Source organism: Rhinatrema bivittatum, chromosome 1, assembly GCF_901001135.1.
Source record: "Rhinatrema bivittatum chromosome 1, aRhiBiv1.1, whole genome shotgun sequence".
NCBI lineage: Eukaryota > Metazoa > Chordata > Amphibia > Gymnophiona > Rhinatrematidae > Rhinatrema > Rhinatrema bivittatum.
The window spans coordinates 342,206,730-342,225,138 of record NC_042615.1 but is presented as its reverse complement, the minus strand read 5'-3'; the positions used below and the strand labels follow the sequence as shown (position 1 = coordinate 342,225,138).

The window sequence follows — 18,409 nt, the reverse complement described above, 5'->3', positions numbered from 1 at the left end:
AGGTGGTCACAGTCAACATTTTGATCTGTTTGCCGCCATGTCCGCCATTCCATCTGTGCACACAGAGGCGAACCGTGCGCACAAATACCTTGGGCACACAACGCCGCGCCCAAGTACCGTGCGCTCAAGCAACGCGCACAGCTACACGCTTACTGTGCCGGGCGCATAACTTCGATCTGTGCGCATAACAGCATGCACATCTCCCTGAGTGCGCACCAAACCTACGTGCACAACTTCGACGCACCGGAGCGCACAACTGTCTTTTACGCACACAAGCCTTGGCACCACCGGAAAAGAAACTCAAGGCTCAGGGCCTTTGCCCAGCATGCCACATTAGAGCTGCACAGCACGAGGAGGCCACGGCCCTGTGTATACAGTGCGAAGAGGCCCTAGGGGATCCAACTCATGGCACTCCCCAGCCGGTACCGGGTTCCAGCCTCTCGAGCAGTACGCCAGACCTAGCATTTCACAGTGGGACCCCCCCTCAAACGGGGCTCCCCAGGGACACAGCGCCCCTTAGTCTAGACCCAGATCTATCTCCTGGGTGGAATTCTTCAAAGGTCTGCATACCTTCGTCCACATGCAACCGGGGCCTCCTATAATATAGCCACAGGCTCCACCAGAGGACCTCAACATCCCGGGACCCTCTATGCCCAGGGAAGTGATCCCACTTCCCAGAAGCCCCTCCTTCAGGGACACAGACAACTCGGATGAGGATTCAGAACCCCTTGAGGAAGGGGAACTCCCGGGGACAGAGCCCCACCGAACCATGAGACGCTTCTTTACCAAGGACGAGCTTCCAGACGTGGTCACACACAGCTTAAAAGAGCTTGCTATCCTGGGCACAAGTGCCTTGGAGGAACCTAAGACGAACCCCCTACTAAAGGGAGTCTGTCAGACCTCCCGCCATTTCCCACTGTTACAAGCCACCCAGCAACTAATTGACCTGGAATGGGTTGTCCCAGGAACTACGTTCAAAGGGGGCCGTGGTCTGGCAGCCATGTACCCTCTGAACCCAGGTGTCTCACTTCCATCTCAGCCAAACCATCTCGCTACCATTGCCAGATGAGCATAAGAATTCGAAAGAGGCTCGAAGTCTACGCCATCTCGACAGGCTCCTAGTCCAATATCTGGAAAGGTCGGAATCTGTACGAAAGACGGACCATCTATTTGTCCTTCACAGCGGGAAGAAGCAAGGGGAAACGGCTTCGCGAGCAACCATAGCCTGCTGGAACAAAGAAGTCATCAAGGCGGCCTATGTAGAAGCAGGCAAGCCACCGCCTCTACAAGTCAAGGCCCATTCTACCAGAGCCCAGGCAGTGTCCTGGGCGGAAACCAAGATGCTGTCACCTGCCGAGATCTGCAGGGCGTCGACATGGTCCTCTATCCACACCTTCTCCAGGTTTTACCGCCTGGATGTTCAGGCTCGGGAGGACACAGCATTTGCAAGGGCAGTACTAAGTGGGTCACGGGCAGCCTCCCACCTGGTTTGGGAGTAGCTTTTATACATCCCATTGGTCCTGAGTCTATCTGCTACACGCTAGGAAATGAAGAAATTACTTACCTGATAATTTCGTTTTCCTTAGTGTAGACACATGGACTCAGCATCCCACCCACGGCTGCCGTTACTCATGGAATTCTCGGGGGACATCCCCGGGAGCCAGTGATTCACGGGTTAAGCCATGCTTTCCTTCGTCTAGGACACCCATCCTACCGGGTGTCAACGTTTCTCGGTTGAAGGCACTGGCAGTCTCCAGCTATAACCAATTCAACCGGTTCAAATTAATTAAGTTATCCAAGTTATAAAGTTAATCAAGTTATTCAAATTATTCAGTCATGCATATATCCACAATGCTTTTCGAGGAGAATACTGAAGAGCTGCACTTCCTGCAGGGGTATATGTACTAGGGCTGACGTCAGATTGAAATCTGATCCGTCTCCATCTGTTATCAGGAGTACACTATACCCATTGGTCCTGAGTCCATCTGTCTGCACTAAGGAAAACTAAAGTATCAGGTAAGTAATTTCTCGAATATATTTATTAAAGCAGAGATCTTTTTTTATAGCAAGTAGTTTTGTTTTCTGTTTAGAAAGGGCAAAATTATGTGGTTCAATCTGCATGTTCCCTACACTTGGCATATACAGGGGAAAAATAGACTGTCTTAGCAGGGCAATCACAGCTTGGCTTTCATAAACGTTTATAGGTAGATTTTAAGAATCGCACTCAGGTGCACATTGATGCACCAATTTTATAGCAGGCGCGCGTCTATACGCACATGTTATAAAATCCACTACCCGCGCGCACAGGTGCCATCTCGCCTGTGTAAGTGGAGGGATTTTATAGATGGATGCGGTGACGCATTATTTCACTGTTCCCTCCCTGTTTGCCCCTATGTAAAGGAGCATACTTCCTAAATCCCCTACCTAACCTGCCTCGCTTTTACCCTACTAGCGCCGACCCCTAAAAACCCCGCTGATTCCCCTAAATTTTTTTTATTTTACTACTTACCCGCAGTCCATAGTAGCAGCAACTTACACATTCATCGGATCCCAGCGCGTGCTTGTGCGCGACTCAGACTTAATGGCGCTGTCCTGGCCCGCCCCTTTTTGCAAAGACCTTTTCAATACGTGTACCAGGAGATACACACATGGCTGCGGGCCTCTTAAATTCCGCGCGTCCCAGTCACGCATGTATCTCCCGGATTTGCCGTGCATAGGGCTTTTAAAATTCGCCCTTAACTGTATATTGACAAAGTTTAAAACAAGAATTGATCTTTAATCAGGAAACATTAACAAGCGCACATGTTCCACAACATCTAACTTTCACATCATCTATAAGCAAGTCATGCATAGGGGTGTAGTCTGTCTGACTTGCCCTGAAACTGAGTTTGGAGTTCTTCTGTTCAGGGATTTGTTTTTTTAGGTCTTCCAACTCAGTGGGAACTGGCCCTTGCAGGGCTTGTGACACGACGAGCTTTCATTCACAGGTGCTCCAGGGAAAGCTGAAGATGTATGCTGCTGTTTAGGACCTGAAAGGAAAGAATATGGGATTTGGTTTAACACAACAAAACTGCTAAAGAACAGTGTCCTCTTGGGAGCTGTGGTGCACTGCAATTAGAGTATTAGGGGCTAGGGAAAACCCAGACATAGGATCCCCCCCCCCCCCCCATCATCTTTGTAGTATTTACATAGTAGGATTTAATACCTAGTAAGTCTCCATTTTTCTCCAGGGCCAATATGGCTACTAGAACTGCACTGCCTTATGTGTTTAATGAAATCATGTCTGCTGCACTGGGCTACTGTTTTTATTTTAGCTTGCACCAAATCTTTTGGAAATCCGAAATGAGTCTGTGAAGTCTGTTCAAATGATCCATAGCTTACCCCATATATGAGGCAGAATCTTTCAAGAAGCAATGTCAGGACAGCGTGCAAGGGAACTCCCAGTTTGCACTCTGCAAGTGCCACTCGGATTTGTTTTGTGCATAATTCTAGTAAATGTATCTGGGGAACTTTTAGGCTTCTGTCATCACCTGGTTCCTGTGTTTTGTAAATATAGAGGTCAATTTTCAGAGTGCTTTACGTAGGTAAAAAGCATTTACTTGTGTTAATCAGCTGTCTGAATGTGGCCCATTCAGAGGAAGTGATTCTTGGGGATGGGGAGTGGGAAGGTATATGGCACTTTCAAAGTTACTTGCATACTTTTCCAGGAAAATTTTGGGATCAATGTCCATATCTACTTTGTATCTCTGGCAATTTTTAAAGTAAAAGGCATTGCATGCTTTACCTTTGTTAGAAAGACTGGGAGGAAAAAAAAAATACAGGCGATCAATTTGAAAAATATCCCTAAAGAACACAGTTTTTGGCATGTAAAGCATGTGGTCATGAGCTAAAAAGCTAATGGTTAATGCCTTGGCCAGAAGATCATTTTAGTAATTTGGTTTTTCTGTTCATGTTTATTCTTAACAAAAGCTCCTGTTTCAGGTTAAAATATTATGCTGAAAATGTTAAGTTCAAATAGATTATTTTTTTCAGGTTTCATCAGTATGAATTAACAATTTCAGTTTTACTAATACATGCCAAAGAGTTTAATCTTTCAATCAGGAAGAACCATGTTTTCCATGGTTATGAATTCCAGATTTATACGTTCCGGTCCTATGCTATTTCCTTTGAGTATATTTTGGGTTTGGTTTTATTTTTATATAAAGATATCAAGGCTAGGTACAGGTACATTTTGGTTTTTTTTCAAGGTCTGATCTGTAAATGTTGTAATAATAACAGGGGGAAGAAATTGAGAGAATTTCCGAAAGCAAAAAAGTGAAATTAGCAAGTGAAACAAAATCCTCCTCTTCAAGCCAGAAGGAATCAAGCAGAATCAAGTGAGTGCTGGGTTTCTGGCCAGTTTGGCAGCTCTCCCATCTGATCTGTCTTCTCAGTATTGTATTATTCCTGTCTTACATTTTCTTCCCCTCTCACCCCCCTGGGAAATTCTTTTCACTTTACGATTTTTTTTTTTTTTTTTTTTTAAATTGTCTCATAATTTTCTGGAATCTGTATTTTTTCAGGACTCTCCGACTCCAGTCCTCAAAAGTCACAGACCAGTCTTGAATTTCAGGGTAACCAGATCATGTAAATTAACCTGACCTTGAGTCCAGATGATACGTAAACGGCTGATGAATATTCATTGTGCACGTTGGGGGAAAACCAGAGCCGAGAAGCCCACCCTGCATTCTGCTGGAGTCTCCCAACATATTCAGCACCTGCAGCTCCAGGTTTTCAGAGCAGGCTGATCCAAGCCTGGTTTTACCCCACTGTGTGCATGGACTTTGAAGTCTTGCTTTTCTAAGATAAATCAATAGAGATGCCAGAACTTACAAGTCCATACAGGGCAGCAGGGTAAAATCAGGACTGGATAAACCTGTCTTGAAAATCTGGAGCCAGTTGGCAATCCTACTAAGATGCCTGCTATTCACTGTAACCAAGGGTGCAGAAAAATTAGTGGTGTTCACAGGGGCCGAGATGAAGAGAGTTCACTCTCTTTCCTTGTCTTATACTTTTGCTCCCCTTCTGCAATGGCGGGTCAATGTTTTTAACTTGTATTTGCAGAACAGATGCTGTAGTAAATGTTTGACTTTCTTTAGCAGTGAGAATGAATCTGCACTATTTATTTTTCCCCGAGTTGTAAAGATTGTTTATTGAAGTTCTTTAAATAAAATAACAAATAATGCATCGTTTCAGCTGAGCGATTAACCAATGCATCAAAACATGCCAATGCCTTTTTCCCACCTTCCCTAACATGCTGAAAGGAAAAAAAATCACATAAAAAAATTAAAATGAAAAAAATATTAAAATGAATTAAAATTAAAAAAAACATATATTTATTCAGTTCACCTTGATCCAGATGAGCCATGCTCAATCAACCAAGACAAAAACTAGAAGAAGAATCTGCACTATTATTAAAATTAATTTCCGAGTTCAGAGGCGGTGCACAGCAGGGGAAAATGCAATAGAAAATAAAACCATGGCAAAAATGTAATAAACCAAAGAAAGCAAGAAATTGCAGAGCAGGCGGAAAATAGTAAGATATGTGCCATTCAGGCTCCCCCGCACTTTTCCAGTTAGAAAAAGGTACGATTCCTCTGGTGTAATATGTTACTAAGGATTCGTGCAGACTCTGGGGAGCAGTCGCAAGTCTCATCATTATTATGGGAACGATATCGCTGAGATTTAAAGAGTTCAAAGTAGTATGTTGGAGGTCTAGAAGAGCATTTTGACCATTTCCAGAAAAGCTGGAGACTGTGAGGGCTCGCTATGGGGAAAAGGAAGCATAAAGCCTGAGGAGAGTTTTCAAAAGGGATTTAGCTGGGCAGCCAAGTAAATTACCCAGCGAGATTACCCTGGTTTAAAGTTGTTCCCCTCTCAGAGACCGATGCAAAACCTTGAGTGTTAAAAACTGTGCGCTGAATTGGCGGTGGAGGAATGTGCAGGTGTGTTAGGTCAGGGGGAGTAAATAACAGCCCCACCTGGTATTCTCCCTGCCCCCTTGCAGATAAAGCATGTGCAGAACATATGGACGCTTTGTGCACACCGCGTGCCTTCTACGCAATTCCCAAAAGAGAATGCTATCTGCATTGTATCCCTTTTGAAAGCTGACTACAGGGGCTGCGGGTATAAAAACACCCAGTAGTAGCATGACTACTGAAAAATGCCCCTGTATAACTATTTGATTTGAGAAACTCTTCAGAGTGAATGGGACTGGCAAAAAAAAAAAAAAATGAAGCGTGACATAAAACAAAGGATAAAATGTTAAAATCTAGCGATTTTTTTTTTTTTTTTTGTACAGTGCGCTGATAAGGCCTTGGGCTTCTCGTCTGTTGAATCTGAGGCAGCTTTGCTACCTATGTGTAAGAATAAGCTAGATATGGGTATGGAAGTGTGATAGCAAAATTAACAGTGGCTTCTAGAACACTTGAAAGAAGACTGCACACGGTGGTCAGTCAAAGGTTGTTTGTCAGCATTCGCTGCACTGAAGTATAGTAGGGAATGCCTTACGCCCATGACAGCAGTGCCCATCTGTGTCCTCTCTTCATCTGTGCATGCAGGGACTGTTTGTGTGTAAAATCCTGCTGGTAGGAATTTACATGGCTGGGAGGTGCTGGTGGCAGGAGTGCCCTTATATACGCTATAAGTACGCGTGCACACACGTATTCTCCCGGGGCTGGAGCATAGCCCCCACCTCCCCTTTAAAAATAAGTGCTGGAGATAAAGAATGCTTTTGGAAACTTATGTACTTCATGGCGTACACCTTTCCAATTTTGCCTTTTTTTTCTTGCCAGAAACTGTGATCTCACAGTAATAATCATTTAATCAAGATTAACAAGTGTGGCTATCTCTATGTAAGTGCTGAGCTCAGTCGTGTGGAAAGATTTCAGTCTGTGTTGAAGCGTAGAACTTGTTTCATGCAATTTCAGATTGCTCTTTCAGTGACTTGTGCCTTCTTTGGGGTAGGTCTACGTTTTGCTGGAATTTCAGAAAGTCCCTAAATTTCCTCTGGGCTGTAACGAACCCCCTTGATTAAAAAAGTGATCTCACATTTCAAAGCATTTGGGTGTACAAATTGTTTAATTATATATATAGCAATATAAAGTTAGAAAAAAGGAAAGACGACTGTGAAACCCAAGACTTCTCCATTCTGCTAGGGTCTCCAAATCATCCACTGCGACTTCGAAGAAGGACCTGCCGCCGCCACCTCCGTCTCCAATGCAGAGCTCCCAGGATCTGGCTAAGACCGCGCACAAGAGGCAGAGCAGCAGCATGGTGTCTGTAACGAGCACCCCCACAAACAAGAATAACCATCAACATTCTTCATCCTCCAAGCATAGGAAAGTGGAGGGGAAGCATCCAGCCCATAAAGATAGCCGCAAAGTGAGTATCGGCTCTCCATGTGATGAGCTGTTTGGGGGCGGGGGGTTCTTAATTCTAGATGCTTTTGCAGTTCATGGTTCACTTGTACATTCATTGGCAAGCTGGTTACATCTCATATCTTCTTGGAGCACTGAAAATAATTTGTGAAGTACACTGTTATCAGGTCAGTCTGTTGCCCAAGTTGACGCTTACTTGACTGAACTACACCTGCTCGGTCTGCCTCAGTTTCAGATGATTTGTTTAAGCTCTTAAGAAATGGAGATTTAAAAAGGGAGGGTGTGTGTTTCTGTGTACAAGTACCTTTCTCTCTCTCTCGCAGATTCCAATAACTTGGCATGACAGTTTGTACGTGTTGCCAGTGTAATACATAAAAGTGGTTAAAATAAAAGAGATGAGAGTAAAATTCCTTACGTGGTGATGACAGGAAAATAAAATCAGAGAATACAGAGAGGACAATTCCCGGGTCCTGGTCCACATTATCTCTCCTCAAGTTGCATTTCTGGCCCAGTGGCAGGCCGCAGCAGGGTTTGCTGCTGTAACTGCGCACGCTATCTACATTTTTATTTACCTTCTTTCTGGGAACTGAGGCATAAAGTGCTATTTTGGTTAGCTGCTGCCACCCAGGGATAAATTTAGCAACCAGGGTGTCCCCACTCTTATCTGCTTTTGTACACAAAGAGAAAAAAAGGATCATTTATCTTTAGTTCCCACTGTAGAAGGCTAAAACCTTTGGCCTCAGTTACTGTGTCACTTTTTTGTTTTTCTTTTTGAAACTGTTTCCTGGGATCACATTTGAAACCTTAATGAATCCATGCCCCTGTTTAACACTGCCATCTGTGTTAGAAAAAGGTATTAGAAAAAGGAAGTGTGTTAATATTTGATGATGCTTAGTTTCCTCCTTTGGTGCAAATGTTTACATATGGTTATGACTAACCAACGGCAGGGCAGCTTTCAAAATGCTTGATGATGTCACAATGCTCTGATTCTCTTAAGATCTCAACTGAACTGAACTGGTCTCTTTCCCTATTGAGAATAAAGATGAGGAGTTTTCTAAATGCAGGCAGGGCTGACCCGGGTACTGAGCGCGGTAGGCAGCTTCCTTGAATGGCACAATTATGGGGGAAGCCCTGTGAAAGGACCAGCAGCAGTAGACATGTTGCACTGATCTGACCATCCCCCGGTGCCGAGTGCTTCCTGGGGCTATGAGAAGAGGAAAGAGGGGGCGTTCTGGATGCTGCGGACAAAGGGAAAGGGGCTAGAGGTGGATGCTGTTCCAGAGGAGGATATGGAGCATGGCTGGGGGAGAGAGAAATGGGGACACCAGGAAATAGACGAAAGGAGTGCCTGCTCCTTGGTGTCGTCCCCCCCCCCTCCAGAGGCATCTTATGCCATTCACGGGGGGTTTGGTGAAGGCCAAATGGGGTAGGAGTGATCCAGAGTTGCTCCTGCCCAGCCACAAACCTATTTCAAAATGGCGCCAATATGTTGTATGGAGGTACGATAAAATGGCATAGGCCTCTAGGTTGGCTGGCACCATTTTGAAATAAGGACCCAGTGGAGCAAGAGTGACTGGAGATCACGCCTGATCGTTCCATCCTGAAATGAACTTCAGCGATCCCCAGAGATGTGGGTAAGATGTCTTCAGGGTCAGTGGAGGATGTAGCTAGGCCTGTGGGGGGCTTGAAGTTTTTAAATTTGGAAGTACTGGGGTTATATGACGGGAGGGGGGCCGGGGCTGGTAGGGTGTGTGGAAACGAGAGAGGAGGAGCTTCTGGGGAGGGAAAAGGGGGAAGGTTGCTCTGTGGGGGGAGGGAAGAAAGGGCTGCTAGGGCTCAGAGTTAGAGGAGGGAATGTGGTGGGGCGGGAAGGAGGGGGAGATCTGGATGCTGGGGCCGCAGGGATGGGGGGAGAGGATGGTGTTATTCCAGGGGGGAGAGGGAGAGGAGGATATTGAGCAGGGTGGAGAAAGAGAATTGGGGGGAAGGGAGCAGGGGATGGTGGGATGGAACTGCTTCTGTGAAAAGAGAAATTGATGCACTAGTGCTGCTGCCTGGCTCTATTGTAAAGCTTTTCTGAACGGTTTTATATGTTTTGCATGCTTGGAATTTATTTGTGTTTTGCTTTTACAGTATATCTTATTTTGTCCTTCTTGCATACTAGTAGAAAAGCCCATCAGAAATGACTGTAGGAACAAGAGGCAGTAATGTGGAACTTGGTGGAATTGTAGGTCTGTTAGCGATTTGGTTCATGTGCGAAGGTGATAGCGAGTGCGTTTGATGCATTTGCTGTTGGTTGGAGTTGATGTGATGATGAGATGTGGTGTATCTGGATGACTGTGCTGGAATTGTTCGCACAGTGTTGACAGCATGTTCACCTGTCCTGGCGACAGACTGACTGGACATGGAGAAGTGGGATGGGAAGAGTGGACTTGTCTGAGACAAGTGTGGTGGTGAGGTTGGTGAATGTACGTTGTATGTCACGAAGGGATCTGGGTGTTATCTTTGTAGTTGTGTGTGACTGCGATGCATGCCAGAGTTGTAGTAATGAGTGGAGTGTTGGTGTTTGTAATATGCAGTGGCTAGGCGTGGTGATTCAGCGTGTAGTATGTTATCTGGTGAAACCAGAGCTTAAATGTTTCACAACAGATGTGGTGTTGGTTGCGGTCTGTGCCAGAATGAGGAGGGGTGCACACAGCCGACAGTTCGCCTAGGGTGTTTAATACCCTTGCACCTGCCCTGAGTGCCGGGTGCATTGAGGGCACACACAGTGTGACCCAAAGTTTTATTGGGTGCTCAACTGTCTGTGACAGAAATTTGAATGAACTGGATGAATCGCTCAAAAGTTTTATTAGGGAGAGATGCAAACATGATGCTCTTATAAGACCAAGCTTCCGAGACGGAAACTAGGAAAAAGGTTCCTCATGATTTAAAAGTTGGCTCCAGTGTTTCCCAGACAAAAAGCCTTGGAATATCTTTTAGAGAATGGGTTTTTCATTTTCTTGTTTAATTTTTTTTTATATGCAAGATGTATACAAAGTCCTCTTTGAAAAAAAGTGCCATCAAAATAATCTACTGGTTGTACAAGGTCAACCTTCCTGTGCACACGCATGAAATCTATGCTGTATTTCTTTTTGACTCTCAGCATTCAGTTTTCATCAGATAGCCTCTGGGCAATGGGGCTCATACTTTATCGGAAGCTATGGCACCCTAGAAAGAGTTGTTAAACAGAAAATGTGATAAATTGGAAGCTTGCCTTTCCTGTATGCTTCCTTGCAGATGACAGTGTGTATTATAACGAAGTAAACATAATGTTGCCTTCCTCCAAAGCAATTTAGAAATGGACATAATAACATAAGATATGCCATGCTGGGTCAGACCAAAGTCTGAGTCCAGCAGCTTGTCTCCGGGAGTGGCCAATCTGGGTCCCAACTACCCAGCATATCCTAAAGTAGATTTATTTATTATTGCTCATTCCCAAGGTTAGCAGTAGTTTGCCTGGCTAACAATGTGGTATGGGCTTCTCCTCCAGGAACGTGTCCAGACCTCTTAAACCTCACTATTAGAGTGGCCAACTTTTCCACAGACCTGGATTGGACACTTGAGGGGGAGGAGGGGGCCCCCACATTTGCATAACTTGCTCCCAATACCCTTAAACCTGGATTCATAGTAAGTACATTCCAGTTCCTGCTACTCATGCTCTTACATACACACATTCTGTCTTTCTCCCCCCCCCCCCCCCCCCCCCTTTTCTCTTTCAAACAGAGACAGGCACATTCTCTCTGTCTCTCTCTCATTTAGACTTTGCCTCCCCATACAAAATTCACTTGCACCTGCTGACATTTCAGAGACAGAGTACAAATCCACCACAGCATCGATTCACCCTGCCTCTTTATACCCTGTCAGTTCCATTAATCTCACCTACAGTCAGATATGAACTCCTAGTCCCGGTCTGCACCTCCTGCCAGTGGCTGCATTGCACCATGGTTGATTGGCTGATTTATCTGCCCCTCACCCAAGAGGAGTGACATGATTGGCAGGAATGCTTGAGTGACAGGTGTCTTCCTCCTTTGGCCACTTTCATGGGGCGGGTTGGAGTCTACCGATCATCCCCTCTCCTGCTGGGTTAGGCACAGGCCCTGTAGTCCTACTGTACAATTAGTTTAAAAACCGAACTGTCTGGTCCAGAACCAGGCAGCTGGCCACCCTACTGACTATGCTAGTCGCCTTGATCACATCCTTTGGCAACAGATTCCACAGCTTGATAGTGCGTGGAGTGAAAAAAGTATTTTCTACAATTTGTTTTGAATCTGCTGGTTGTTAGTTTCATGGAGTGTCCCCTTATTTTAGTATTATTTGAAAGGGTAAATAACTATTCTTTATCCATTCCATCCCACTTGTGATATTTTCTGTTTTATTCGCCATTCCTTTTCAGATCAATCTTAACATTTTATTTTCTTTTTTGACTGCTGCCAGTCACAGAGCTGAGGATTTAAATGTATTTTCCACAAAGACTACAAGGCCCTTTTCCTGGGTGGTGACTCCCAATACAAAACCCAGCATTGTTCATCTGTAGTTAGGATTATTTTTCCCTATGTGAATCAATTTGCACTTTTCCATAAGAACATGCCATACTGGGTCAGACCAACGGTCCATCAAGCCCAGCATCCTGTTTCCAACAGTGGCCAATCCAGGCCATAAGAACCTGGCAAGTACCCAAAAACTGTGTATTCCATGTTACCGTTGCTAGTAAGAGCAGTGGTTATTTTCTAAGTCAACTTAATAGCAGGTAATGGACTTCTCCAAGAACTTATCCAATCCTTTTTTTTAAAACCCAGCTACACTAACTGCAATAACCACATCCCCTAGCAACAAATTCCAAAGTTTAATTGTGCGTTGAGTGAAAAAGAATTTTCTCCAATTAGTTTTAAATGCGCCATATGCTAACTTCGAGTGCCTCCTAGTCCTTCTATTAGCCGAAAGAGTAAATAACTGATTCATATTAACCCGTTCTAGACCTCTCGTGATTTCAAACACCTCTATCATATCCCTACTCAGCCGTCTCTTCTCCAAGCTGAAAAGTCCTAACCTCTTTAGTCTTTCCTCATAGGGGAGCTGTTCCATTCCCTTTATTATTTTGGTCGCCCTTCTCTGTACCTTCTCCATCGCAATTATATCTTTTTTGAGATGCGGCGACCAGAATTGTACACAGTATTCAAGGTGTGGTCTCACCATGGAGTGATACAGAGGCATTATGACATTTTCCGTTTTATTAACCATTCCCTTTCTAATAATTCCCAGCATTCCGTTTGCTTTTTTGACTGCCACAACACACTGAGCCGACGATTTCAATGTGTTATCCACTATGACGCCTTGATCTCTTTCTTGGGGGGTAGCACCTAATATGGAACCTAACATTGTGTAACTACAGCAAGGGTTATTTTTCCCTATATGCATCACCAAAGAGCGATAGAGGCATTATGACATCCTCAGTTTTATTTGCCATTCCCTTCCTAATACTTCCTAACATTGTTTGCTTTTTTGATCTCCACGGTAACTTTTTTTTTTTTTTTTAAACAGTGTAAATCCAAGAAATCTTGGGTACATAAAATAGCAGATAACCTCAATAAACCATTATATAAGGAAAAAACGAACAAAAAAAGGGAAATATTTCCAATATTTTTAATACCCCCCCCCCCCACCCCACAAGCTGTTCTTCTGAAGCGCTCCCCCACCCCCCCTTCACAGTCAAGTACAAACTGTAGCTTTAAGATGGTTAAAAAATATGCTGCTCCATATTTTCTGATTCTATTGATTACTTTTTTGGTCCAAGTCTTACCTCACCTTTTTTCACTCAATGCACAATTGAGCTCTGGAATTTGTTGCCAGAGGATGTGGTTAGTGCAGTTAGTGTAACTGGGTTTGAAAAAGGTTTGGATAAGTTCTTGGAAGAGAGAAGTCCATTACCTGCTATTAATCAAGTTGATTTAGGGAATAGCCACTGCTATTAATTGCATCAGTAGCATGGGATCTTCTTGGTGTTTGGGTACTTACCAGGTTCTTGTGGCCTGGATTGGCCCCTGTTGGAAACAGGATGCTGAGCTTGATGGACCCTTGGTCTGACCCAGAATGGCAATTTCTTATGTTCTTATGAGACCACACCTTGAATACTGCATGCAATTCTGGTCACCGCATCTCAAAAAGGATATAGCTGCACTGGAAAAAGTGCAGAGAAGGGCGACCAAAATAAGGGGCATGTAATGGCTACCCTATGAAGAAAGGCTAAAGAAGTTAGGGCTGTTCAATTTGGAGAAGAGACGACTGAGGGGGGGGGATATGAGAGAAATCTACAAAATCATGAAAGGACATGAACAAGATAATGTAAATCGGTTATTTATTCTCTCAGATAATAGAAGGACCAGGGGGCATGCCATGAAGTTAGCAAGTAGCTCATTTAAAACAAATTGAAGAAAATTCTTTTTCACTCCGTGCATAGTTAAACTCTGGAATTCATTGCCAGAGGATGTGGTTACAGCAGTTAGTTGTAACTGTGTTTAAAAAAGATTTGGATAAGGTCCTAGAGGATAAATCCATAAACTGCTATGATGGTAATTAACAAGCAATAGTAGCTTGTGATTTATCTAATGTTTGGGTACTTGCCAGGTACTTGTGACTTAGATTGGCCACTGTTGGGAACAGGATGCTGGGCTTGATGGACCCTTGGTCTGACCCAGTATGGCATTTCTTATGTTCTATTCAGAAAAGTTTTATAAGGAGTGATTCTCAGAAAACATCTTCAGATTAACCTGAAAATGTTTTCTGATAAATTAATCATTTACAAGTAAATTTTATATGGTCTATGTGCATAGATTTCAAGATTTACACACATGACCAGGCCTTGCATGCGCCTCAGACATTTTACAATGGGTCCTGCCACACGCATAAACCCCAGTACTTGCTGAAGGGGCAGGGGCGTAGGGCGGGCCGGGACAGTTCATGCAGACACAGCCAGTGCACAGAGATTACCTTTGCTCCAGAGGAGCAGTAAGTACCAAAATAAAAAATTTGGGGATGGTTAGGTTTAGGGGGCGGGGAAGAGGGAAGAAGGTTAGTAGGGGGTAGGGAAAAGGTCAATTGCTTTGCTGGGTGTAATTGGAAAATTTCTGCCCCCCCCTCAAGTTGCGGGCCGCCCGCACATACACACATGGATTTTAAAATCCAGTGCATATGTGCGCTTCCATCGGATTTTATAACATGCGCGTGTCCATGAACACACGCCGGGAACCACGTGCACATGGACACATGTATGCTGCTTTTAAGTCTGACTCAAGCGGATAATAAAAAATAAAATCTTACAATGAGACCTACTACATCTGATTTAGTTGTATTTCCCTCTAAACTGGTAAAGAAGACAAAAGTGGGCTTGGTCCCTTAACTTACTGGTATTGTCAATAGCAGTTTGGATCAAGGCTCTATTCCCTTTTCATTAAAACTTAGGGAAGCGCTAGGAAGTGGTTCTGATTCCAGGGAGATTGGTGTGCCCTTAGACCACAGCACGACCCCAGAGGAGCTCCGAAGAAGCGCCGAGGCAGGCAAGACGTATTTGAGCACAGGTGAACAGGCTGAAGACCAGGGGCCCTGACCTCTGCCGAACCCAAACACATCAGAAGAGACCCAGTAACGCAATGTTGGTCTCTGGGGTAGCCCTCCGGCCACTCGATAGCCCTTTCGGACCTTCCGTATGGGAACGGTGTGACAGAATGGACAGAGGTCGAGGACAGGCGATGGTACTAGAACAAGAGCAAGACATGGATACTTGAAGACTAGGACGAGGACTCAGGATACTCAAATGTGGATGAGGACTCAGTATATATAGGACCTAATACGGGTTGAGTACTGCACTGAGGCGCACCCTACACAGCCGCACATGGCTAGTCGTGAACCTCGCTAAAGCGGAGCAGGTTCTGGCTTGAGTCTAGGGCATGGACAGAAGCAGGCGCAAACTACTCTGAAGACCAGGAATTTGACAAAAAAAACAGGAGCCTTCCGGAGGCTTGCGCTGCAGATATTAAGGTGGGCCTTGTGCCATGAAGCGCCCTACACAGCCCCCCATGGCACGCCAGAAAAGGTTGAACAGAGGAGCCTGGAAGCTGGACGAAGAGCTGGAGATGAGGACTTACAGGATCAGGACTGGAACATAGGACACCAGGAACATCTGGACATAAGGAACATCAGGACAGAGACAAGGGATCCGACGAGAGACTAAAACCCACGGATGAAAACAAGGAGCTTCCACGAAGAACGAAAGGTTTTGAAGAAGGAATGGACCTCAGAAGCCTCCTGGATCAAAGAGCTGGAACAATAGAGAATCCAGGTGCAGACTGGCTCCTTGCGAAGGCCACGAGGGACTGACGAGGAGCCCTATTTATAGGGCTGAAGAGAAGACGACCTGGAAACATCATCAGGTGGGGCCGTGGGGCTTTTCCCGCCACAGGCCCTTTAAAAGACGGAGAGAGGAGCAGCCACGCACCTAGAGGAAGGGCAGGACCAAGGACAGCGGCGGTGTTCCTGCCGCCAGGAAGAGCAGGAGTTGCACTAGACCGTGAAGCAAGGCCCTGGTGTCGGTAGCTCCACGCCGCGAGGAAGAGCAGGCCAGTGGCAGCTCCCTGCCACAGGAAAACATGACGGCAGCGGCACTGCTTGCCGCAAGGGTGGAAGCGTAGGCAGCGGCCTCCGACCGCGCCGGGAAGAGACTGCGACGGTGGCGGCCTCTGGGCCGCGGGAGGACAGCATTGGCGGCCTGGCTGGAGGTGAGAGGCTACTTGCGGCTAGGCCCGCAAGCAGCATCGTAACAAAAACAAAGCTTTAGTTAGACCTTTACTTAAAGGTCCTAAGTTGGATCTACAGATATTTTAAAAATTACAGACCTATTTTTAATGTACCCTTTGGGGGACATTTTCAAAAGTAGTTACACTTGTGAATGTAACGAATATTGTAGTAATTTTCAAAAGCCATTTACTCAAGTAAATCTGTTTTACTCGATTTACTCGATTTGAGATTAAATTAAAAGTGGACATCGGAAAAAAAGATGCCTTAATTGTATTAGATGTGAATGCAGAATTTGATTCAATTCATCATTTGCTGCTGCAGCGTTTGCAAGAGAAACAAGCCCTGAAATGGTTTCACTCAGTTAAGTGGGAAAATAATGAATCTACAGTCCATAAATTTGGGGTCCCTCAAGGATCAATTTTAGCACTAATTTTGTTTAATCTTCACGTGGCACCAATGGCCACACTAATTCAGGATTTTGGTTTCAGTGGTTATTTTATGCTGCTGATTTAAAGATTTGTTACCTTTACAGATTCCTCCTCAAATACTCTTCTTTATCTGACATTGTCTTTTGGTTAAATAATCATTTATTAAAACTCAGTTCAGATAAACTAGAATCACTATGTGTTTCAAGATTGAATCCGCCTTTAATCCCATTTTGCTGAATATATCACTGCAACCAAAAGATGCACTTGTGATGTTGGGAGTTAGATTTAAGATTTTCAATAAAGACCAGATTTTTGTTGTTCAGAGATATTTGTGGTTGCATGAAATCAGATTTTATTTAACTAGGAAAGATCAAGAAACGGTTTATTCTTTAATCTTCTCTAGACTTGATTATTGTAATGCACTTTTTCAGAGCTGCATATTGCATCTGATTAAATGTCTTCAGTTGATAAGAATATTGCTGCCAAACTTATATTTGGTGCCAAAAAATATGATTGTTACTCGTCTCATGATTAAATTGATTTGGCCTCCAGTCAGAATTGTTTAAACTGTCATTCTTGGTCTTTAAGACCTTATCTAATAGTCTCCCTTTGTATCTTCTTAATCTTTTAATTCTCTACCAGCCAATACATTTATTGCACTCTACTCAGCAGGAACTTCTTGTTCCCTCTTCAGTTAAAATTAGAAATGAGCAGACCAGACAAACAGTTTTTAGCTATGTTGCACCTGTTTGATGGAGTAGTGCCCCACTGACAGTCTGGAAAGAGAACCATTATCTGAAATTCTTTGAAAGCAAGGATGTTTTCTCAAGTATATGAGGATCAGTTAGTCTAGCTGCTTAGGTGTCTGGTGGCAACTTTTGTCTTCCAATTATATTATTTAACTTTAAATGTCATTTTATGTATTTTTTTCATTTTTATTTTTTTTATCAGTTTACCTATTTTCTAGAAATATATTTTTTAAATTTTGCTTTTTATTTTTTATTGAATTTACTTATTGTTCCTAAAATGTATTATAGTTTATAACCTGAACGGCGGTCAATCAAATAATTGTGCTGTTGCAAGGTTTTGACAAATTGTTTGGTGATAATAGATCTTTCCAGAATTCTTGACTTCTGTGAACAAGCAGAATTTTTTTGAAAGAAACTACCTCAAATCTTGACATATATGTGAGCTTTTGTGGGGGGGGGGAGAAAGTCATGCATGAACAAGAAAGAACATTGGAGTATGTATAATCCTCTAGTCTATGAAATTCAGATGTTAGCAGAAGGTTATTAACAGGAGTAAATCTCCATAGGTTAGAGCTATATATCCTCAGAGAGAACTTTTTTATATTTTTTAATAAGTAAAAATGCCCCAGGCCAAGTATTTCCAAAACTCCATTTACTAGCCAGAGGAGTTCTGCAGAATTGAGACCCTAGTTCGTAAGCCATCAACAAATACATGTACAATTTACACACAAAAAAAAAAAAACACCTTTTAAAAATGTTGAGAAAATCAATAATTTCTAACTTTAAATGATGATTTGAATGCAATTCATATGTAAGAGCAACTAGTTTATGATCTCTGCTTATGCTGTTTGGGGGATGAGGCAGGAGTCCCTGTTGGCCAAATCTGGTCCATGAAAACAGTTTTAGCTGCCTGCTAAGTCTAACAATTACCTGTGGTCCCAGTACATCAAATTCCTTCTGTCCCCCTGCCCCCGGGCCACTTCCT

The 18,409-nt window shown here is 43.9% G+C and overlaps 1 protein-coding gene across 3 annotated transcripts in view; it reads left to right on the top strand.

Annotated features, from left to right (window-relative positions):
• Positions 1-18,409, top strand: part of AFF1 (AF4/FMR2 family member 1) — a 377,818-nt gene that overhangs the window by 312,450 nt on the left and 46,959 nt on the right. For all 3 annotated transcript variants that reach the window (XM_029599151.1, XM_029599161.1, XM_029599173.1), the window contains 2 exons: positions 4,279-4,376; positions 7,197-7,422. In XM_029599151.1, coding sequence (XP_029455011.1) covers positions 4,279-4,376; positions 7,197-7,422 — 324 coding nt within the window. The remainder of the gene's footprint in view (positions 1-4,278; positions 4,377-7,196; positions 7,423-18,409) is intronic.